Genomic DNA, 25,741 nt, shown 5'->3' on the forward strand with positions numbered 1-25,741 from the left:
CCCCTGTGAGGAATCCCTGGGTAGAGGAGAAGAGAAGCCCTAGTTCCTGTGATTGTCAGAGTCCCTCCTGATCTGTGACCATGATCATGCTCTGGGCCTGAGAGGAGGCTGCGGTGAAAGTGACTTTAAATTCCAAAACATTCTAAAGACAGCTTGGAGCTGACACTTGCTATAGCAGCAGAGAACTAACCACGACAGGTGTGAGGGGTTAACACAGGGCACACACCAGGGAGGGCACGACAACCAAGTTTATTAAGCATTATTTTGCTTTCACTGCATGTTTCTAATTAAATGTTTATTTTTAAAAAACCCAATTTATATGAAGAGAAAATAATTTAGTTCAGTTCATTTTCAAACCATAATGTTAAAAAATTATTCTTTTCATAATAACAGCTTTCTTTCTGTAAGCAGTAGCATTTCTGTCTTCACAAAAAAGGGAGAACAGGAAAACAGATTGTATGACTATGTTTTTCCAGAAGATCTAGGTAAGCTAGTTTCCCAACAAGGTCATTGCCCCTGGTAAGCTTGGATAAAATAACAAGACTTTTTACATGAGAAGAAAATGTGGAAATAAATTACATTACATGTTAACTCAAAGAGATTTTTATATTAGATAACCCGAGCTTCTTATCCCTTTGGAGGTCATCCTGTCCTCTGTGGCAGGGAGGATTGAGTTGGATAAAGACTCTCATTAGCACTGGGGGAGGTTTCACATGTAAATCCCCTCACAAATGCGAGAGCAAATAGAGAGTGTCCTGCTTAGTAAGTCAACATAATTTGGGTGCTAGTTTTTTCTCTTAGAAAAGTGCCCTTGGTGGCTTGTTATCTTTGAAGTGGATGAGGCAGGAAGCTCTCAGCCCACAGTGTTTGCCTGCTTTTCCTTCCCATCAGGATTGTCCAACATCCCCAGCCTTTTCTCCAGTCTCTGCTTCCATTCTTCTCTGAGCCTGAGGAGGGGAAACAATATACGTGGTTAGTGCATTTGTCTAGACATCTGCTGGTCCAGAGAAGTTTTTTGTTTTTTGGGTTTTTTTCCTTCTGAAGAATATTTTTTAAGAGAAATAAGTGGCTTTTACAAATTAATGAAGAAAAAAATCAGTAGAGTAATGAGCAGTCTATGAATATGTAGTTTTCTCCAAAATTTATTCCTTCCTACATTGGTATGCGGATTCAGAGTAATATCAATCAAAATCCCAGCAGGACTTTTCTGTAGCTATCAACAAGCTGATTCTAAATTTTATATGGAAAGGCAAAAGAAGTCAATTAGCCAAAACAATTTTAAAGTAGAAGAAAGATGGGAGACTCATACTACATGATTTTGAGGCTTAATGTAAAGCTACCATCATCAAGACAGTGTAGCATTGGTGAAGGAAGAAACAGATCAATGGGACAGAATGGTGTGGAAATAAACATACACAAATATAGCCAATTGATTTTTGACAAAGTACAAAGGCAGCTCAATGGAGGAAGGATAGTATTTTTTTTCAATAAATGATGCTGGAACATTATATATCCATATTAAAAAATGGCCTTTGATCCACACTCCACATCTTATACAAAATTAACTAAAAATGGATCATAGACATGAATGTAAAATGTAAGACCAAAGCTTCAAGAAAAAAGCCACAAAATAATATCTTCATGACCTTGGGATAAGGAAAAAATTCTTATATACATTACAAAAAGCATGATTCATAAAAGAATAAAAAATTTGGGACTTCATCAAAATTAAAACAATTTGTTCTGTGAAAGATACTGTAAAGAGAATAAAAGACAAGCCACAAACAGGGAGAAAATATTTGCAAGTCACATATCTGATAAGGGATTTATTTCCAGAATATATATAGTTTCAAACTCAATGATAAGAAAATAATATAATGAGGAAAATATTTGAACAGACAGTTTCCTAAAGAAGTAATATGGGTGGCAAATAAACACGTAAAAGATGCTCAACATAATTAGGAAAATGCAAATTAAAACAACAATGAGGTACCAAAACAAACAAAAAAAACCAAAACCAACTCTTTCCCCCTACCCCCCCTGGCAAAACCAAAATCCAACCCCCACCCCCCAAACCAAAAAACCCTCACAACAAAACTCAAACCAAGTGCTGGCCAGGATGCTGACTAACTGGAACTCTTTTACATGCTATTAAAATGCAAAACGGTGCAGTCAGTTTGTAAAACAGTTTGGCAGTTTCTTATACAGTTAACCATACACTTACCCTATGACCCAGTAATTTCAATCCTATTTGCTCAAGAGAAATAGAAATTTATCTTCACACAGAAATCTATATGTGAATGTTTACAGCACTTTTATTTATAGTCACCCAAGACTGGAAACAACCTAAATGTCCTTCAATGGGGAGTGGATCACCAAATTGTGATACATCCCTACCACAGAAAAGTACTCAGCAATGAGAAGGAATGGATGTACACAATTGATACACACAACAAGAAGAAAAATCCCAAGTACATTGTGCTAAGTGAAGAGAGCCAGACACAAAAGACTACATACTGTATAATTCATTTATGACATTCTGGAAAAGGCAAAACTATAGGGATGAAGTACAGATCAGTCGTTGCTATGGACTGGAAATTGGGAGAGGAGTTGACCACAAAGGAGAAGCTTAAGGGAATTTTTCAGAGTGATGGAACTATTCTATATCTTGACTGTAGTGATTACATGACTCTGAGCATTTGTCAAACTCATAGATCTGTACACAAAAAGAAAAGAAATGCATGGTGCTTATAAATCAATTAAGAAAAAGAAAGTCTATAATCAAACAGGCAGAGGCTATACAAAGGCAGTTTCTGAAGAAGAAATCCAGCTAGTTCCTATGCATATGAAAAGATCTCAACCAAACCTGTAATTAATTAAATTCATTTTAAAACAGTGAGATGCCATTTTCACCTGTCAGATTAACAATGATTAAGAGTCTGACAACACACAGTGTGAGTGACTGGGAATTGGCATTCCCATACTTAGAGTGGAAGTTTAAAACAACCTCTTTGCAAGACAAGGAGGCAATAGCTATCAAAATTTACAACACTCATCTTTTGACATATCTTCATTTCTATGAACTTATCCCATAATGCTTATCCATGTATGAATAATGTATGTACAAGTACTCTTATTACAACACTGTTTGTAAAGCCACAAAATGAAAAACAACCTAAATGTCCTTCAGTGTGATTGTTTAAATTAATTGTCACATCATTATTGCGGAAAACATTAAAGAAGTACTCAAAGTGCCAATATAGAAAAACTTCCAAGATAGCATAAGTTAAAAAAGGAAGGTACATATTAATACTATGTATAAAATAGATAACTAATGAGAACCTACTGTATAGCACAGGGAACTCTACTCAGTGCTCTGTGGTGACCTAAATGAGAAAGAAATCCAAAAAAAGGGGATATACGTATATGTATAGCTGATTCACTCTGCTGCACAGTATAAACTAAAACAATATTGTAAAGAAACTATACTCCAATAAAAAATTTTTTAAAAATTAAAAAAGGAAAGTGCAGAATATTGAAGATTGTGTAGATCCTATTTTGCATAAAAATACAGCACACTTATTTATTTGCTTAGAAAAACTAAAGTTTTGGAGAGATATATGTGAGAAACTGTTGATGTCAGTTTTCTCTGGAGAGCAGGTCTAGGAGCCTAAGTGTGAAGGACACTAGTATTAAAAAGTATACACTTGGGGAGACCTTCAAGATGGCAGAGTAGTAAGATGTGGAGATCACCTTCCTCCCCACAGATACATCAGAAATACATCTACATGTGGAACAACTCCTACAGAACACCCACTGAATGCTGGCAGAAGACCTCAGACTACCCAAAAGGCAAGAAACTCCCCCACGTACCTGGGTAGGGCAAAAGAAAAAAGAAAAAACAGAGACAAAAGAATAGGGATGGGACCTGCACATCTGGGAGGAAGTGGTGAAGGAGGAAAAGTTTCCACACACTAGGAAGCCCCTTCACAGGTGGAGACGGGGTGTGGCAGGGGGCGGGGGAAGCTTCGGAGCCACAGAGCAGAGCGCAGCAACAGGGGTGCAGAGGGCAAAGTGGAAAGATTCCCACACAGAGGATCACTGCCAACCAGGACTCACCAGCCTCAGAGGCTTGTCTGCTCACCCTCCGGGGTGGGCAGGAGCTGGGAGCTGAGGCTCAGGCTTCAGAGGCAGACCCCAGGGAGAGGACTGGGGTTGCCTGTGTGAACACAACCTGAAGGGGGCTAGTGTGCCACAGCTAGCCGGGAGGGAGTCCGGGAAAAACTCTGGACCTGCCTAAGAGGCAAGAGATTGTTTCAGGGTGTGCAAGGAGAGGGGATTCAAAGCATCACCTAAATGAGCTCCAGAGACGGGTGTGAGCCACGGCTATCAGCACAACACCAGAGATGGGCATGAAACACTAAGGCTACTGCGGCAGCCACCAAGGAGCCTGTGTGCAAGTACAGGTCACTATCCACACCTCCCCTCACAGGAGACTGTGCAGCCCACCACTGCCAGGGTCCCGTGATCCAGGGACAAATTCCCTGGGACAACACACGGTGCACCTCAGGCTGTTGCAATGTTACGCTGGCCTATGCTGCCACCGGCTCACCCCGCATTCCGTACCCCGACCTCCCCCAGCCTGAGTGAGCCAGAATCCACAAATCAGCTGCTCCTTTAAACCCATCCTGTCTGGGTGGGAACAGACGCCCTCAGGAGACTTATGCGCACAGGTGGGGCCAAATCCAAAGCTGAACCCCAGGAGCTGTGCGAACAAAGAAGAGAAAGGGAAATCTCTCCCAGCAGCCTCAGGAGCAGTGGATTAAATCCCCACAATCAACTTGATGTACCTGCATCTGTGGAATACCTGAATAGACAACAAATCATCCCAAAATTGAGGCGGTGGACTTTGGGAGCAAGAGTAGACTTGAGGTTTGCTGTATGCAACAGACTGGTTTCTGGTTTTATGTTTATCTTAGTTTAGTAGTTAGAGTTTATTATCATTGCTAGATTTGTTTATTGATTTGGTTGCTCTCTTTCTTTTTTTTAAAAAAAAAAATATATATTTTTTCCTTTTTCTCTTTTTCTGAGTGTGTATGGGTATGCTTCTTTGTGTGATTTTGTCTGTATAGCTTTGCTTTTAGCATTTATCTTAGGGTTCTGTCTGTTTTTCTGTGTTTTTTTTTTTAATATAGTTTTTTTAATGCTTGTTATCTATGGTGGATTTGTTTTTTGGTTTGGTTGTTCTCTCTTTCTTCTTTTATAATCACTTTCTAATTTTTTAAAATTTAATACTTTAAAAATTTTTTAATAATTTTCTTTCTTTTTCTTTCTTTTTTCTCTCTTTCTTTTTTTCTCCCATTTATTCTGAGCCATGTGACTGACAGGGTCTTGGTGCTCCGGCTGGGTGTCAGGCCTGTGCCTCTGAGGTGGGAGAGCCAAGTTCAGGACATTGGTCAACCAGAGACCTCCCAGCTCCATGTAATATCAAACAGTGAAAGCTCTTCCAGAAATCTCCTTCTCAACGCTAAGACACAGCACCACTGAATAACCAGCAAGCTACAGTGCTGGACACCCTATGCCAAACAACTAGCAAGACAGGAACACAACCCCACCCATTAGCAGAGAGGCTGCCTAAAATCATAATAAGGTTACAGACATCCCAAAACACACCACCGGACATGGTTCTGCCCACCAGAAAAACAAGATCCAGCCTTATCCACCAGAACACAGGCACCAGTCCCCTCCACTAGGGAGCCTACACAACCCACTGAACCAACAGCCACTGGGGGCAGACACCAAAAACAAGGGAACTACGAACCTGCAGCCTGCAAAAAGGAGACCCCAAACACAGTAAGATAAGAAAAATGAGAAGACAGAAAAACACAGAGCAGATGAAGAAACAAGATAAACACCGACCAGACCTAACAAATAAAGAGGAAATAGGCAGTCTACCTGAAAAAGAATTCAGAATAATGATAGTAAAGATGATCTAAAATCTTGGAAATAGAATGGAGAAAATACAAGAAATGTTTAACAAGGACCTAGAAGAACTAAAGAGTAAACAAACCTTGATTAACAACACAATAAATGAAATTAAAACTTCTCTAGAAGGAATCAATAGCAGCATAACTGAGGAAGAAGAACAGATAAGTGACCTGGAAGATACAATAGTGGAAATAACTACTGCAGATCAGAATAAAGAAAAAAGAATGAAAAGAACTGAGGACAGTCTCAGAGACCTCTGGGACAATATTAAACTCACCAACATTCTATTTATAGGGGTTCCGGAAGAAGAAGAGAAAAAGAAAGGGACTGAGAAAATATTTGAAGAGATTATAGTTGAAAATGTCCATAATATGGGAAAGGAAAGAGTCAATCAAGTCCAGAAAGTGCAGAGAGTCCCATACAGGACAAATCCAAGGAGAATCATGCCAGGACAAATATAAATCAAACTATCAAAAATTAAATACAAAGAAAAAATATTAAAAGCAGCAAGGGAAAAACAACAACTAACATACAAGGGAATCCCCATAAGGTTAACAGCTGATCTCTCAGCAGAAACTCTGCAAGCCAGAAGGAAATTGCAAGACATACTTAAAGTGATGAAAGGGAAAAACCAACAACCAAGATTACCCAGCAAGGATCTCATTCAGATTCAACAGAGAAATTAAAACCTTTACATACAACAAAAGCTAAGAGAATTCAGCACCACTGAACCAGCTTTACAACAAATGCTAAAGGAACTTCTCTAGGCAGGAAACACGAGAGAAGGAAAAGACCTACAATAACAAACCCAAATAATTAAAAAAATCATAACAGGAACATACATATTGATAATTACCTTAAATGTAAATGGATTAAATGCTCCCACAAAAAGACATAGGCTGGCTGAATGGATACAAAAACAAGACCCATATATATGTTGTCTACAAGAGAAACACTTCAGGCCTAGGGACACATACAGACTGAAAGTGAGGGGATGGAAAAAGATATTCCATGCAAATAGAAATCAAAAGAAAGCTGGAGTAGAAATTCTCATATCAGGTAAAATAGACTGTAAAATAAAGACTATTAAGGGAGACAAAGAAGAACACTACATAATGATCAAGGGATCAATCCCAAAAGAAGATATAACAATTGTAAATATTTATGCACCCAACATAGGAGCACCTCAATACATAAGGCAAATGCTAACAGCCATAAAACGGGAAATCGACAGTAACACAATCATCGTAGGGGACTTTAACACCCCACTTTCACCAATGGACAGATCATCCAAACTGAAAATAAATCAGAAAACCCAAGCTTTAAATGATGCATTAAACAAGATGTACTTAATTGATATTTATAGGACATTCCATCCAAAAACAACAGAATACACTTTCTTCTCAAGTGCTCATGGAACATTCTCCAGGATAGATCATATCTTGGGTCACAAATCAAGCCTTGGTAAATTTAAGAAAATTGAAATCATATCAAGTATCTTTTCTGACCACAACACCCTGAGACTACATAACAATTACAGGAAAAAAATCTGTAAAATATACGAACATATGGAGGCTAAACAACACATTACTAAATAACCAAGAGCTCACTGAAGAAATCAAAGAGGAAATCAAAAAATACCTAGAAACAAATGACAATGAAAACACAATGACCCAAAACCTATGGGATGCAGCAAAAACAGTTCTAAGAGGGAAGTTTATAGCAATATAATCCTATCTCAAAAAAAAAAACCCATCTCAAATAAACAACCTAACCTTACACCTAAACAATTAGAGAAAGAAGAACAACAACAACAACAAAAAATTAGCAGAAGGAAAGAAATCATAAAGATCAGATCAGAAATAAATGAAAAAGAAATGAAGGAAACAATAGCAAAGATCAATATAACTAAAAGCTGGTTCTTTGAAAAGGTAAAATTGATAAACCATTAGCCAGACTCATCAAGAAAAAAAGGGAGAAGACTCAAATCAATAGAATTACAAATGAAAAGGGAGAAGTTACAACACACACTGCAGAAATACAAAGGATCATGAGAGATTACTACAAGTAACTATATGCCAATAAAATGGACAACCTGGAAGAAATCTACAAATTCTTAGAAAAGCACAACCTTCCGAGACTGAACCAGGAAGAAATAGAAAACATAAACAGACCAATCACAAACACTGATATTGGGACTGTGATTAAAAAACTTCCAACAAATAAAAGCCCAGAACCAGATGGCTTCACAGATGAATTCTATCATACATTTAGAGAAGAGCTAACATCTATCCTTCTTAAACTCTTCCAAAATACAGCAGAGGGAGGAACACTCCCAAACTCATTCTACGAGGCCACCATCACCCTGATACCAAAACCAGACAAAGATGTCACAAGGAAAGAAAACTACAGGCCAATGTCACTGATGAACGTAGATGCAAAAATCCTCAACAAAATACTAGCAAACAGAATCCAATAGCACATTAAAAGGATCGTACACCCTGATCAAGTCAGGTTTATCCCAGGAATGCAAGGATTCTTCAATATACGCAAATCAATCAATGTGATAAACCATATTAACAAATTGAAGGAGAAAAATCATATCATCATCTCAATTGATGCAGAAAAAGCTTTCAACAAAATTAAACACCCATTTATGACAAAAACACTCCAGAATGTAGGCATAGAGGGAACTTACCTCAACATAATAAAGGCCATATATGACAAACCTGCAGACTACATCGTTCTCAATGGTGAAAAACTGAAACCATTTCCTCTACGATAAGAAAGAGAAAAGGTTATCCTCTCTCACCACTATTATTCAACATAGTTTGGACGTTTTAGCCACAGCCATCAGAGAAGAAAAAGGAATTCAAATCGGAAAAGAAGAAGTAAAGCTGTCACTGTTTGCAGATGACATGATACTATACATAGAGAATCCGAAAGTTGCAACCAGAAAACTACTAGAGCTAATCAATGAATTTGGTAAAGTAGCAGGATACAAAATTAATGTACAGAAATCTCTTGCATTCCTATACACTAATGATGAAAAATAAGAAAGAGAAATTAAGTAAACACTCCCATTTACCATTGCAACAAAAAGAATAAATTAACTAGGAATAAACCTACCTAAGGAGACAAAAGACCTGAATGCAGAAAACTATAAGACACTGATGAAAGAAATTAAAGATGACACAAACAGTTGGTAAGATATACTACGTTCTTAGATTGGCGGAATCAATATTGTCAAAATGACTATACTACGCAAAGCAATTTACAGATTCAATGCAATCCCTATCAAACTACTAATGGTATTTTTCACAGAACTAGAACAAAAAATTTCACAATTTGTATGGAAACACAAAAAACCCCAAATAGCCAAAGCAATCTTGAGAAAGAAAAACGGAGCTGGAGCAATCAGGCTCCCAGACTTCAGACTATACTACCAAGTTACAGTAATCAAGATAGTATGGTACCGGCACAAAAACAGAAATATAGATCAATGGAATAGGATAGAAAGCCCAGAGATAAACCCATGCACATATGGTCACCTCATTTTTGATACAGGAGGCAAGAATATACAGTGGAGAAAAGACAGCCTCTTCAATAAGTGGGGCTGGGAAAACTAGACAGCTATATGTAAAAGAATGAAATTAGCATACTCCCTAACAGCATACCCAAAAATAAACTCAAAATGGATTAAAGACCTAAATGTAAGGCCAGACACTATAAAACTCCTAGAGGAAAACACAGGAAAAACACTCTATGACATAAATCACAGCAAGATTCTTTTTGACTCACCTCCTAGAGAAATGGAAATAAAAACAAAAATAAATAAATGGGACCTAATGAAACTTAAGAGCTTTTGCACAGTAAAGGAAACCATAAACAAGATGAAAAGACAACCCTCATAATGGGAGAAAATATTTGCAAATGAAGCAACTGACAAAGGATTAATCTCCAAAATTTACAAGCAGCTCATGCAGCTCAATAACAAAAATACAAACAACCCAATCCAAAAACGGGTAGAAGACCTAAATAGACATTTCTCCAAAGAAGATATACAGACTGCCAACAAACACATGAAAGGATGCTCAACATCACTAATCATAGAGAAATTCAAAACAAAACTACAATGAGGTATCACCTCACACCAGTCAGAATGGCCATCATCAAAAAATCTGCAAGCAATAAATGCTGGAGAGGGTGTGGAGAAAAGGGAACCCTCTTGCACTGTTAGTGGGAATGTAAATTGATACAGCCACTATGGAGAACAGTATGGAGGTTCCTTAAAAAACTAAAACTACCATATGACCCAGCAATCCCACTACTGGGCATATACCCTGAGAAAACCATAATTCAAGAAGAGTCATGTACCCAATGTTCATTGCAGCTCTATTTACAATAGCCAGGACATAGAAGCAACCTAAGTGTCCATTGACAAATGAATGAATAAAGAAGATGTGGCACATATATACAATGGAATATTACTCAGCCACAAAAAGAAACAAAACTGAGTTATTTGTAGTGAGGTAGATGGACTTGGAGTCTCTCATACAGAGAGAAGTAAGTCAGAAAGAGAATAATAAATACCATATGCTAACATGTATATATGGAATCTGAAGAAAAATGGTTCTGAAGATTCTAGGGGTAGGACAGGTATAAAGACACAGACCTAGAGAATGGCCTTAGGACACGGGGAAGTGGAAGGGTAAGCTGGGACGAAGAGAGAGTGGCATGAACTTAAATATACTCCCATATGTAAAATAGATAGCTACTGGGAAGCAGCCGCATAGCACAGGGAGATCAGCTTGGTGCTTTGCCATGACCTAGAGAGGTGGGATAGCGAGGGTGGGAGGGAGACACAAGAAGGAGGAGATACGGGGATATATGTTTATGTATAGCTGATTCACTTTGTTATAAAGCAGAAACTAACACACCATGGTAAAGCAATTATACTCCAATAAAGATGTTAAAAAAATATGCTTGGTTAGTTTCTTAAGTTGGATAAATCATTTTATTCATTTAATAGGGCTGCCATAACAAAATACCAGGCTGATTGGCTTAAACAACAGACAATTATTGTCTCAGTTTTGGAGGGTGATAGTTCAAGATCAAGGTGTTAACAGGTTTGATTTCTCCCAAGGCCTCTCTCCTTTACATGCAGATGTCCTTCTTGCTCCATCCTCATGTGGCCTTTCCTCTGTGTTTGTGCATCCCTGGTGTCTCTTTGTGTATCATAACCTCTTCTTCTTATAAGGACAACAGTTACTTGGATCGGGTCCCACCCTAAAAGCTCTCACTTTAACTGTCACTTGTTTTAAAGGCCCTATCTCCAAATACAGTCACATTCTAAGGTGCTGGTGGTTAGGACTTCCTACATGAATCTGGGGGGACACAATTCATAACAATGCTAAAGCAATGCATGATTATTATGGATAAATTAGAATACACAATAATGAATAAAGAAAAATTGGATTCAACCTTAATTGTTTACTCTTGTAAATAACCCTAAAATGAGTATGATAATAATTAATACTCTTTCCATATACCAGTCTACTTTCCTTGAAAAGATCCCCAGAGGTGAATAACTAGAGGGTATAAATATTTTGAAAGCTGTAGGCACCTATTATCAAACTGACTCCAAGAAACTTCTTACGTAAAACTCTGCTCAATTATGGGCCCAAGAAAGAATGGAAAGAATTTGGAATGTTGGCCTGTTGTTTGGTGGTGATGTTGCTTAAGCACATTAGCGACCAAGGATTAAAAGTTGAAATACTGAGAGAATAGGGACATGGGGGGATATCATCCTCATTCTACCTCAACTTTAAATAGAATGAATGACATAGAAATATAGTTTGCCGGTTTGAAAGGGAAGATAAAACATGTAACTGCTGCTCTCCCATTAGTGGACATAGGTCCATGCACATTTTTCTTAAAAAGTGATGATTTATTGAGATTATATGACCTTGTATTGAGATCCACCTATTAGTAATTTTAATAATTATATTCCTTCATTATGGTTATTAAGTAATCATCTTGTTATTTGTTAATCATCTTGTTATCCCACCTCTCCAACCTGGGAAATATCCAAGCTCACAAGCTCCCGTTGTTAAGCATCTCTGAAAGGCTCTGTAAATAAATCTGCCTCCAAATGTACATGACTTTTGTCACCTGGGGTCTTTTAAAGCTCAGTAATAATGGTTGCTGCCTGTATGTTTCATTGAACTGTAGGGGCATAATATAATGTGAATTCATCATTAATTAAAGGGGCTTTAACTTTTCCTTGGTGTGGTGGGTATGAAAATGTGTTACTCAGAGATCCTGCTGGCCAATTGCCTGTTTTTGTAAATAAAGTTTTATCAGAACACAGCCCTGCCCATTTGTGACTATTGTCTGTGACTGCTTTCATACAATGGCAGGATTGAGTAGTTGCAACATAGAGCACAAAGCCCAAAATATTTACTACTTTGTCCTTTATAGGAAATATTTGCCGCCCCCTCATCTAGATTTAAGAAAGTGATGGAGAAAAATCTTAATAATGCAGATTAAACTTAGAAGTGTGCCCTGTCTTCTATAACTATTATGTTGTGAATGGCAGAAAAAGAATGTGGAAAAGCTCTTCCGGCACTAGAAAACTATAATCCTTAACAATCTGACTTTGCTGAATTGTATAGTAATTAAACATTTATTCGTTGTCTGATTTTGTCCTATCATGGCTGAATTGCAACCATATGTTGGCTATAGAGACAGAAGGTTGGCAAAAACCAATAGAAGGATGCTGTGAGAATCAGTTGGATATATGAAATGTGTAATAAAGAGCATTGCATGTTTTATTCTTATTTGTAAAGTATATGTCACACATCTTTATAAAAGTAAAATTCATAATAAAATTATGTACATATATATGTGTATACATTTTTTCCACAGAGAGACAGTCATTAAATGTTTACCAGCACACCATAACTTGCTTCCCATTTTTCTCTCACAGGTGCTTTCCCCAATAAATCTCACACCCATCTAATTTCATCTTGCCCTCTGCTTCTTGGAGGAACCAAATTAACACATTTGGAATGATGAATTTATTCTAGGAACAGAATTTACGAATCTGGGGTTTATGACACATTTATTCACTTTTTGTATTATCTATATCACCATTTATTGCCAGATGGATGATAGATGCCACTATCTACCTAGTTCCCATTAAATCCTATTTTATGAGTATTTAGACTGTTTCCTGCCCCTTTCTGGTCAATATCTTTCATCACTGTGTTGCTTCCCTTTATCTTTGTGCTCTCAGTAAGCTGGTGAATATAAGTGTATATATGGATCTTTTCTTCTATAGTAAGGAAGGTCAATATGAGAAAGATAATGCTTAAAAATTGGTATGCAGAGTCAGATACAGCAGAGGGGCAATAAAACTGACATTAAACTTGAAGAGAACATTTTTTTCCTTAAGTCTAGAAATACTGACCTCACTTTTCAAATGGAGACCAAATGATATTTACTATTTATTGTTCTAGATTCATCTGATTAGTGGAGGAGTTGTAATTAATATCTAGGAACACAGATTCTGCTTGATAAGTATGGGATTTGACTAGAAAGGAGGCCTTTTTTAAGAACCATAAGCCAGAATCACAAACCAGAATCACAATGTCCTTACTAAGAACCACAGAAGATCAACTGGGCACATAATTAGTTTTTTTTTTTTTTCTATCATGTGCTTGCTAGGCCCTAAAGATATGTGCCAGTTTGGGTCCTCCAAGAAGCAGATTCAAAGGAATCAACCATGAAAAATAAAGCAGGGGTTGGGGGAAGAAACAGAAATGGTAAGGGATAGCCTTCAGATTAGCATGCTGGTCTAACACCTGTGAAAGGAGAGTGAGAAGTAAGGAATGATTGGGTAGGAAAAGGCCCGAACCACAGCATAGTTCTGAGAAAGCTTAGCTGAGCTGATGAGGAGTCCCTGGGTAAAAGTTTCCCAGTAGAGGAGTTCTGTCACACAGGAATTTACCAGGACTAGCTACCCCTGCCATGCTCAGTCATTGGCTAGAGCAGTCAGGGGTAAATGTGGCCTCAGCTCAAATAAAATGGCAGATCCAGAAAGGCAGCACCTAGGGCTCTTAGTCAACTTTCTCCCCATTGCAAGTTTAGAGCACCTCTGTGGCTACCTCAATATGTAAAGAAGAGCAGTAAAATAATAATCCTTGTCATCAAGGAATTTATAATTTACTGAGTCCTTGATCTCCCAATTTAGATTTCACACTATAATCATAATCTCTGTGCTTTTGTTTTAATATGAAAGGTCAGATGATGCTTTTGCTGCCCCTATTCCTGTGTAATAATGAACATGCCTTTACAGTGGTTTTTCCATAGTGGGGAGAGATGGGCCTGATCCTGGTTCCCTTTGACCTTCAGCTCACCAGCTGGATCTGGTCACGGGGCAGCTCAGCATACTGTTCTGAACAACTCAGTTTACCAGCCATATACCTCACCCCCTCAGTTTGAATGAAAAAACTAACTAAAATTTTTCTTACTGGTTATTTTTCGTAGACTAAATCTTATAAAAAGTTTGAAATGATGATTTCATCTGGCTTGGAGATTATGAGTTGGATATTTTGTTACCTGCTTCTGAAAGCATCCTGATTGACATAACTGATAAGTAGGAATCAAAGCAGAGGGAGGTGAGTGGTCTTGGGGTGAGGCCTGATAAACTCCTCTCCTCACTTAGACACTCTGAGCTCTGCTAAATTCTGAAGAGGTATTTTGAAGATCATACTTCTTGCATTAAAACATTATTATTTTCATATAAGCATTGTACATTTAGTTATAGTTACAGGCTGGTTATTTAGGCTTAGGTGTTCATATAATTTATCATCTAAATTGAGATACTTTGGAAATAAAAGGGAGCATAATTTATAATTATAACAAATTGATATACATACACCTGGACTGTCCCAACACACCAGGAGATTTGTTCATTGTACCTACAGTACACTTGACTTCTCTCAAATTGCCTCAATCAGTTATTTGCAAACAGACTTCAACTTCTCCAGGGGACTGACGCCTGCTGTGCTGCTTCTTTCTGCTTTCTTTCAGACTCAGAGAGAGTAAGAGGGTTTCTAGTTCTGAGGCCACCCACTTTGGCTTGTGATCTCACCTCCAGGGCTTCTTCCACACACATGTGTTCCTAGGGTAAATGGATTCTCTGCAGCTCTGGTTGCATTCCTCTCAGTCAGTGAACCCGTAGGCATGTGCTAATGAGCATGTCCATGGTGAAACACCTGTTTCCACTCTACTCAGCTCTGGCACAAGGCCTTGCCGGTTAGCCCAGCTGAGGAACATAAGGCATTATTGGCTCTGTTCTACTATCAGCAAAGGCGTTGGTGGAAAATTTTGAGGTTTTTTTTTGAGGTTTTTGTCTTCTACTGTTTATTTAGAACATTTCTGGATTGCACAGTGGCTTGAAATTGCCACTTTTATAATTGGAGGGTAAAATAACAAAAGGTGTCAGTGTTATGTGTGTGTCTCAGGTTATGCACTTACATATAAGCATTTTGGAAAGCCATAGCCTTAGGGGAAATAGGGACCCAAGGTTTTATGCCATTCATTGGTCTGGTCAAGTGTATCCTGGAAGATAATTATTCTAGGACAATATTTCAAACTGTTTGCTTACATAAGCAATATTTAAGCAAATATTCTGACATTCTGGTTTTGGTTTAAAAATATTTATATTCTTTCTGTGCAACTTGGTTCATCTGGGATATATGTGGCTGTATTTTTTGTTTTGTTTTCGTTTTTTAACAAAAATAATAACAAAACCACTATGTTGTCATTCATTGTTTACCAAATTAAGAAGGCTTTTTGAGTTTTATATTCATAGTTGATAGGGGGCAACAGCTCTGGTAAGTGAGACTCAAGAACAGAGGAGGAGACCATAGAAGCTGCCTCTCCTCCCCCAGCCTCTGCTGATTTTCCTCTTCTCTGAGCAAGGCAGCTGCTCTGTCTCCATCTTCAAACGTTTATTTGGGAGAGACAATGCTAAAATGTTTCATGAAGCACATTTTGAAGATTTATTCTCTTGGCTATAGAAGGAAGAGAAAACTGCTCCAAACTCTGAAGGGAGTCTTTTTAGGGGGCACATTAGAACCTGGATAATTAATTCATTTGTTCTATGGGCCATTTGCAAATGGTTGCTTTTTTGAATAACTTTTTTCCTAATTATAATATGGTAGTGTCATTTTAGAAACTTTGGAAAAAATAGAAGAACACATGCACACAAAATTTGCCATTCCACCAGTCAAAAATAACCCTCTTAATATTTTAGAGTATTTTCTTCTAATCTTTCCCATTACATATGGATAAACTGCATCTATACATTAAAAAAGTCAGATCATATTGCAAATTTTGCTCTTAATCCCACACCCCAGGGCTTCTGGAAAGGAAGATGCAGTACAGGGCTCATGTGGGGATCTGGCTCCCAGTGGGCTTGTGCGCCAGGACTAGGGGAGGAAGATGGCAGGGACCATACAACTGACTCTTCTTGCTCCCCTGGACTCTTCAGGACTGGGTGCTCTAACATGTAACTCTTTTAGCATTTAGAAAAACCTGGTTTTTCTTGCTGGACAACCAGGAATGTAACTGGAATAATGGTAGAGCTCTTCTCTGGATATAGAGAGAGGCTATTTCCCCTCAGGAGCTGAAGAAAAGTTTTTAGAAGTTAATGTTGGTGCAACACATGTGAATTACACATGTTTGTAGCTCAGCATACTCAGAAACATGGAAGCACATGCCTTGCTGTCCAGCAGAACACACAGATGCGATTCCACTTATAAGTGGGCATCTCAGCAAATAGACAACCTGGCTGGGCTGTTCCCATTTTAGGGACAGAGAACCCAGACAGTCCCTGAAAAGTTGAGCTGATCTGTCTGCTCCAGGGCACTACATGTGTGAGGGCAGGTGCTGGCCCTTTTAGTCAGAGCAATGTTGACACTTGTGACACATGTCTTCTCACGTAAATAAATGTTCCCCTCTCAGCAGACTTCTTTGACTAGAACAAGTTCAACTGCCAGTAAGAGGAAGATCACATTATTCTTCCCCCAAGAAACTTAATATGTATCATCTCAGATGTGGGATCTTTCACACTTATACACATCTGTTGACCTAACCCTGAAATTTAGTGCATCCTCGTGTGCTGAGGATTGCAACAGAGGCAGGGTGAGGAAGAGATTTTTTCAGTTCATTAAGATATAAATAACAGAAACTCATTTTTGTTTACACCAAGAAAAAGCTTGTTCATATCTATAAGTCATTGGTTCTCAATAAGGGGCAACTTTGCCCTCCAGAGGACATTTGGCAATGTCAGGAGATATTTTTGGTTGTCACAATGTGGCAGGGGAGTACTAGCAGCATCTAATGTTTTGAGGGATGCTGCTAAACATCTTACAAAGCATAGGACAGCTGCCTTAGTAACAAAGAATTATAAGACCCTAAATGTCAGTTGTGCTGAGGTTGAGAAACTCTGATACAGATGGTAGCAAGACTAAATGAGTAGATGAATTAATCATGTCTTTAATTTTCTATATTTTATGATATTTTGACATCTTAAAAAGCTTTCTGGCTGCGCTTGAAAGGGCTAGCCTTCTTCTGCATGTCAACCAATCCTGAGTCTGTGGCCCTAAGCACCTCCTTATCTAACTCTCATAGATAAAGCCATATTTTCCCTGCCCTTTATCATCCCAAGATCAGGCCAGGCACCAGACAACTAGAGACCATCCCTAAATCCCACAACCCTCAGGAATTATTCAAACTAGCCAATCCTAAACTGTTTACTCTGCCTTTCCTTGGAAACCCTGATAAAGGCTCTGGCTTAGACTTTCCCTCTGCTTTCATCTTCTGCCACGTGGCCAAAACCTGGTGCTTATCCTGTGGCCCTGAGTGGCATGCAGTGATACTCTCTCTGAAAGCTGTGTATATAATAAATGTCTTCCTTCTAAGCCTCATTCTCCTTTTGTCTGTGGCTACACCGACTTGACCATACCACCTCCAATATTTGCATTATTAGAACAGTAGGTAATGAAAACAATTCAGTTTCCCCATCTTCACATCTGGTATGTTTCTGGGGAAATCTACCTTAAAAAATAGTGAAGAAACAATCCACATACTTTCTCAGGGCACTTCTTCCCTGACGATCTTCCTCCAGTTCCCGGTAACCAGTCTGTTTGCTAATTTCTTTCTCCCAGAAGCTTTTGAGCTCATGACAAGTTTCACAGCAGAAGACTTCTCGACGTATGTATTGATTGTTCATCCTCTGAAAATAAAAGAAAAAACAAACCCAAGTACTTCAAATAAAGCCAGTCTAATTTTGGAGTGATGAAAAATGAGTTTGAATCCATACACTGCCAGTTACACTTTTTGTGCCTGTAGACAAATCACAGTCACTATGATTTTGTTTGTCAACTGCAAATAGGGATAATAATGGTTAATGTCAGAATATACTGTGAAAAATTTTGAAATGAGCAAAAATACAAAGGATGTCTGATAACCCTTCCAGATTATTTGCTTCTACAAGGGCCTGCCCCTTTCATGCTTTTGAGCTATTTTACAACTCTGTAAATTATAGAAAAAGTATAGTAATGCAAATGATTTTTGAACATAGAGATTCAAATATATTTTGTCCAGTGGGATGTGATTGATATCGCTGTGAATATCAACCAATTTTCATCTACTTATAAATTCATTTTAATATTCTTGTCTATATATGTTTTTTAATTCTCCTTGAATCAGTTGTAGTATCTTACTAGTTTTCTTATTAATTATAGTAAGTTAAGTAAAATATTTGATACAAGTTCATTTTATATTTGTATGAGAGTCATGGTTTTAACTTAAAAAATTATCCTTTAACAATTACTTCACAGCTTTGTGTGTGTGTGTGTGTAGAAAGAGATGGTGTATGCAAAGCTCTAAACACAACGCAAGGCAAATAACAGGCACACAGAAAATGTTATGTTCTTTCCATCCTTCCTCACATAATAACATCTACCATTTATTGAGCATATAATGTGCAATAGGCTTTTCTTACACACTGTCCCATTTGATCCTCACTACAACTCTGTGAGATGGGTGATTCTGAATTCATGGTTCAGATGAGGAAACTGAGAGACAGAATTTGCTTATAGCCTCATAACTGAGCATGAAAGAGCAGAAATTTGGATCTAGGTCTGTCCATCTTCAAAGTGGATGCCCTCTATTCTATCAATCCTCATCGCAAGAAATGGTGACTGTATTTGGAAGTATACATGTTTACTACTAAAAAACATTTACTTTTTACTTAAACATTGCCCGTTTTCCAGACTTTAGTGGCTCTGGTGGGCAGGTAGATGAAAAGGACTGCAAAACAAATCCTTTTCTGCCTGCTGGTGAGTGCCTGCTCAGAGAAGAGCTTTGTCCCTGGCTGGAGATTGGAAAGGACCTGGACCTTCACTCCCTTGCTACAGAATCCCAGTGATCCCATTCAAACTGGATTGTCTGGGGGGGCAGCCCAGAGGATTGGGGGTGAGAGAGAAGTTTAGAAAAGCTTTCAGGGAATAAATAACCCATTTATTATTTCATATTTATAATATAGAATGGTAATTCTATATTATAGAATTATAATATTTTATGCTATAGAATATGCAATTTATAATATAGAATTATTTATAATACAGAATAACATAGAATATTTTATTTATATTATATTTATAATAACAGACTGACACCTGTGCCAGAGGTGGCAAGACCTTCCCACTTGTAGAGATATATAAATGTCCTAAAGTAGGAAGAAACTTTGTTTTCTGGAACTGAAGGCAACTTTGAGTATTCTGTAAAGATTTTAAAAAAATCCACTCCTATTTTTCCTCCTATACCCATCTTCTATTCATCTGGTCATTTCTGTAGCCACAACTGACTTGGGCAAAACTGCCAGAAGCGTGTGGGAGGGCACTGTACCCTGGGGCTCTCCAGGTTCTCTCTGAGCCTGAGCTCTGAAGAGTGGAGCAGGGCCCGTCCTGCAGCCTGACAGGAGCACATGTTCTCTCCTGTATGCACATTATTTCCCATTTATTTTCTGTCCTTGGCTAATGGATTCAGCACACAGATTTCTAATAAATTCCTAGTCACTTGACATTGAAAGAATTGCTAACATTGAATCTATAGTCATTTTCACAATATTGATTCTTCCAATCAAAGAACATGGTATATTTCTCCATCCATGTATTTCATCTTTGATTTCTTTCATCAGTGTTTTATAGTTTTCTGAGTACAAGTCTTTTGCCTCCTTAGGTAGGTTTATTCCAAGGTATTTTATTATTTCTGTTGCAATGGTAAATGGGATTGTTTCCTTAATTTCTCTTTATGATTTTTTTGTTGTTAGTGTATAGGAATGCAAGAGATTTCTGTGCATTAATTTTGTATCCTGCAACCTCACCAAATTCATTGATTAGATCTCGTAGTTTTCTGGTAGCTTCTTTAGGATTTTCTACGTATAGTATCATGTCATCTGCAAACAGTGACAGTTTTACTTCTTCTTTTCCAATTTGGATTCCTTTTATTTCTTTTTCTTCTTTGATTTCCATGGCTAGGAGTTCCAAAACTATGTTGAATAAGAGTGGCAAGAGTGGATTCAATGCAATCCCTATAAAATTACCAATGGCATTCTTCACAGAATTAGAACAAAAAATTTTACAATTTGTATTGAAACACAAAAGACTCCAAATAGCCAAAGCAATCCTGAGAAAGAAAAATGGTGTTGGAGGAATCAGCCTCCCTCAAGTCAAACTATACTACAAAGCCACAGTAATCAAGACAGTATGGTACTGGCACAAAAACAGAAATATAGATCGATGATGCAGGATAGAAAGTCCAGAGATAACCCACGCACATATGGTCACCTAATCTAAGACAAAGGAGGCAAGAATATACAATGGAGAAAAGACAGCCTCTTCATAAGTGGTGCTGGGAAAACTGGACACCTACATGTAAAGAATGAAATTAGAACACTACCTAACACCATACATGAAAGTAAACTCAAAATGGATTAAAGACCTAAATATAAGACTGGACACTATAAAACTCTTAGAGGAAAACATAGGAAAAACACTCTTTGACATAAACCACAGCAAGATCTTTTTTAACCCACCTCCTAGAGTAATGGAAATAAAAACAAAAATAAACAAATGGGACCTAATGAAACTTAAAAGCTTTTGTACAGCAAAGGAAACCATAAACAAGACGAAAAGACAACCTTCAGAATGGGAGAAAATATTTGCAAAAGAAGCAACAGACAAAGGGTCAATTTCCAAAATATACAAACAGCTCATGGAGCTCAATATCAAAAAAACAGACAATGCAAATGAAAAATGGCTGGAAAACCTAAATAGACCTTTCACCAAAGAAAACATACAGATGGCCAAGAGGCACATGAAAAGATGTTCAACGTCACTAATTATTAGAGAAATGCAAATCAAAACTACAATGAGGTATCACCTCACACCAGTCAGAATGGCCATCATCAAAAAATCTACAAAAAATTAATGCTGGAGAGGGTGTGGAGAAAAGGGAACCCTTTTGCACTGTTGGTGGGAATTTAAATTGATACAGCCACTGTGGAGAACAGTTTGGAGGTTCCTTAAAAAATTAAAAATAGAACTACCATATGGCCCACCAATCCCACTACTGTGCATATACCCTGAGAAAACCATAATTCAAAAAGACGCATTTACCCCAATATTCACTGCAGCAGTCTTTACAATAGCCAGGACATGGAAACAACCTAAATGTCCAACAACAGATGAATGGATAAAGAAGATGTGATACATATATACAATGGAATATAACTCAGCCATAGAAAGGAAATAATTGGATCATTTGTAGAGACGTGGATGGACCTCGAGTCTGTCACACAGAGTGAAGTAAGCCAGAAAGAGAAAAACAAATATCGTATATTAAGGCATATATGTAGAATCTAGAAAAATGGTACAGATGAACCTATTTGCAGGGCAGGAATAGAGATGCAGACACAGAGAACGGACACGTGGACACAGGGTGGGAAGGGGAGGGTGGGACGAATTGGGAGATTAAGATTGACATATATACACTACCATGTGTGAAATAGATAGCTAGCGGGAACATGCTATAAAGCACAGGAAGCTCAGCTCGGTGCTCTCTGATGACCTAGATGGGTGGGATGGGGGGTGGAGTGGGAGGGAGATCCAAGAGGGAGGGGATATAGGTATACATATAGCTGATTCACTTCATTGTACAGCAGAAACTAACACAATATTGTAATGCAATTATACTCCAATTAAAAAAAGAGCTGTTAACAAAAGCATATGTCAGACTTTAAAAAGTATGTATCATATTTAAAATTTTATTTCATAGAACTAGAGTCTAGGATGTGTGCAATTAGGTTTCCTGTGAATTTCAAGCTGCAGGAGTGTCTAAGACTCTCACTTTCCTGATGTGACCTCTGCCTCTATAAGTGCTAGATAAGAAAGTAGCACTTGCTTTGAACTGGGAGGAAGGTGTTAATGCAGACTTGCAATTTAAGTAGACAAAAGGTAATGCAAGATTCATTCACACATTCTTTTATTACAAAATGTCCCTAAAAATTTAAAGTTTATGTTAGGTATCTGGTATTCAAAAAAGGATAATTTGGTCTAATAGGAACTCATTAATTTTTTTTTCTTGAAATTTTGAATTAATATTTTTTTCTAAAGAGATTTTCTTTTTTTTTTTTTTTTTTTCGGTACGCGGGCCTCTCACTGTTGTGGCCTCTCCCGTTGCGGAGCACAGGCTCCGGACGCGCAGGCTCAGCGGCCATGGCCCACGGGCCTAGCCGCTCCGTGGCATGTGGGATCTTCCCGGACCGGGGCACAAACCCGTGTCCCCTGCATCGGCAGGCGGACTCTCAACCACTGCGCCACCAAGGAAGCCCGAGATTTTCATTTTTAAAAAAAGAGGTCTATTCAGCAACACAGACTGCTCACATCATCATTTCATCATGTCATTTCACACACATTCCATTTGGATAAAAGGTGTAGTTTGGATATGGAAGGAGGATTTATTCTAAAAAACATCGTAGTTGTGTAATTATGAGCTAGGTTAAGAGAAACAGCTGAAAGCAGGGTGGTATCTATACATCCAAGGAATAAATTAAATCAGCGTAAGCCTTTGGGAAATCAGGCAGCAGTCTCTGAAGAATCTGATGCATGCTGGCTCTCCTTCCTGTTCCCTTTGGGTCAGGAAGCACTTCTGAGGCTGTGACCTTTGGGAGGACTTGAGGAAGGGTTGAACTCAGACGTCCTCAGAGGTCAGGCCAGGCTCCCTTTACTCATAAGGAAGTGAAGCTACTAGACCTGAGCAACAGGGAGCAGTGGGCACTGTGGTCATCTGCAGAGCACATGCTTTGCTTCAAGACATCCCATTCAAGGAGGCGAACACTGTGCTTGCTGAAGAAAAGAGGGTTTTCGGTTACATGAAGTCTGATGGCTCCCTAGTTACTCCTCTTAAGGGATGTATTCTCTATCTGTAGCTTTAGCTTTATGTCTTTCTTCCTTAGCTTTTCTCAAAACCTCCTCCCCAGGCTCTCCCTGAAGGGCATTCTGAACTATTTCACTTTCTCTCTGCCTCCCTTCTTCCTACACATTCCTGCCTCCAAACCTGAATGTGCAAATAGCATCCTCACTGTCCACACTGGTTCTTGCTGTCATCCCAGCAGCAACTGGGATTGAAACTTTCTACCAAGCCTCACCTCACTCACTAGAGGACATGTGGACACAGCTACCTACCAAACACAACTTCGGTTTTGGTCTCACTCACCAGACCTGGAGGCTGTGCTCTGACAGCCAGGATGGCCAGGGAGTTAAGAAGGAGGACGGAGGACTGTTGTCACTACTGTGACTTTAGGCAATAACCCCTTCAGGTGCTCTGAGCCCCAGTTTCATTATCCATGAACTAGAGTTTAAATGTGGCAATACAGAGGAAAGCACCTAATACACTGCCATTCATTCTCCAAATGTTCATCTACCAATACAATACATGCTTGCCCTCAGGGAGCTCACAGTCTATTGTCCCATCCCTGGTAAGAGATCAAAAATGTTAACTGAACTTGAACCATCACCTAAATAAGCTCTCATCATCTCTATTTTATAAATGATATTAAATGCTTTGCTCCTTCTTGACTCAGACCATATTTAAGGTTTATTTATCTCTATTGCTGAGCTGTCAGAACTAGAAACCCTTACACCTCAGGGATAAGAGGCTTCCCTTCTTGTCCAAGGCCCAGAGTTGGACTGTGAACAGAGAACACTTTAACAAAAGCTCTTGGTGATGTTTCGCCCTTATATCACTTAGGATGCTATATTTGGGGACCTTTGGTGTCAGAGCTTATAATTATATTCACTAAGTGATGCCCAATATGTTTAAGAAGTGATTGTCTTACTAAAGTTGACAGTTGCCACTCTGCTAAAGTTTGGACTCAATCCTCCCATGCTACTTCATAACCTAAGTGCTTGTTTTGCTGGAAACTGCTGGGAAATTGAACTTCAGCATTTGGGATCATGACAACTTGTAAGAACTTCTATAAGAGGAAATGAATTTTGTTTTGCTATGAATTTTGTTGGCTATGCCACGCCAACTTCTTTTTTTACTTGTTTTACATTTGTTGCATTATATACTGTGCTGTGAGCAGCATGGTAGGAGCTGGTATCCTCTCCTTTGTACCCTCAAGAAACAGAATTGACAGTAACTTTAGAAACGCATTTTTTCAGGAAAATATCAAAATGAGACAGGGAACAGAAAATAAAAGGTGTCCAGTTTTCCTAAAGGGTACTGATGAGAAACCTAAACACTGAGAGTTACTTTCTCTGAATCTTCACCTGGTCCTTCAACTATGTATGTGGTGCTGCCCCTGTAGGGGCTCCAATAGAATGAAAAGGTACTACTTTCCCAAGTTGTTCTCTGAGTAGAGTCAGGAAGAAGGGAAAACCACTGTGATCTCCTGTGGGACAGATCAGTGGTGCTTTTATAGTCACAGAAATAAGAAATAAGCAAGTGTAGGTATGAAGTGAGTTCATGCCCCAATGAAGGGACCAGAGAAAACCTGCTGCCATGCCTTCCGCTACTGGCTGGTGGGCTGCTAGTCTGTGATCTCTGGCTTATTTTTATGCTTTTTATTGAGTACTTACTGAACACCTTCATTTTTCAAAATGCTTTATATCTTGCATTCATTTCTTACAACACTATTCTTATCCATATTTGACTGAAGACATGCAAAGAGGCAAGCCATTGCCCAAAGTCACCTAATCTATGGTGATGGAGCTGGGATTCAAACCCTACCCAACTCCAAAGCCTGTGCTCATCACAGTCACACTTCCCAGTCAGCCCATCAGAAAGATGGCAACTCATGGGAAGAGCTGGGTAATGCGAGAAGCATACGCCCTGGTTAAATTTGTTCTGAGTGATATGCAAATCATTAGTTCTTTCTCAAGGCAGAGCTAGATTAATTTTTTTCCAAGACTATTTTATGATTATTGAATTAAGACAAACTTCCCTTCTTCTCTCCAGTACCTTTATGAAAGGTGCCCACCATTATCAGTTTTATGTACATCATGATAGGAACCAAAATACACATACACAAACTAGAGGCACCCTTCCCCCATCCCACACAAATGCTGATCCCATCACCTGGAAATTCTGCCTCTACAAGTGTCAGGGG

General features: G+C 38.5%; 1 protein-coding gene across 6 annotated transcripts in view; it reads right to left on the minus strand.

Moving 5' to 3' along the window:
• Nucleotides 1-240: 240 nt before the first annotated feature.
• Nucleotides 241-25,741, minus strand: part of FAM240B (family with sequence similarity 240 member B) — an 82,733-nt gene continuing 57,232 nt past the window's right edge. For 4 of the 6 annotated variants that reach the window (XM_067742445.1, XM_067742449.1, XM_067742447.1 and 1 more), the window contains 2 exons: nt 18,153-18,298; nt 241-947 (listed from right to left, as the gene is read on the minus strand). In XM_067742445.1, the coding sequence (XP_067598546.1) occupies nt 854-947; nt 18,153-18,298 (240 nt within the window). In that variant the 3' untranslated portion in view covers nt 241-853. Of the gene's footprint in view, nt 948-18,152; nt 18,299-21,746; nt 21,797-25,741 lie in introns of all 6 variants that reach the window. The other 2 variants (XM_067742448.1, XM_067742450.1) reach the window with 1 other exon arrangement.

The sequence above is a fragment of the Pseudorca crassidens genome, chromosome 7 (assembly GCF_039906515.1).
Source record: "Pseudorca crassidens isolate mPseCra1 chromosome 7, mPseCra1.hap1, whole genome shotgun sequence".
NCBI lineage: Eukaryota > Metazoa > Chordata > Mammalia > Artiodactyla > Delphinidae > Pseudorca > Pseudorca crassidens.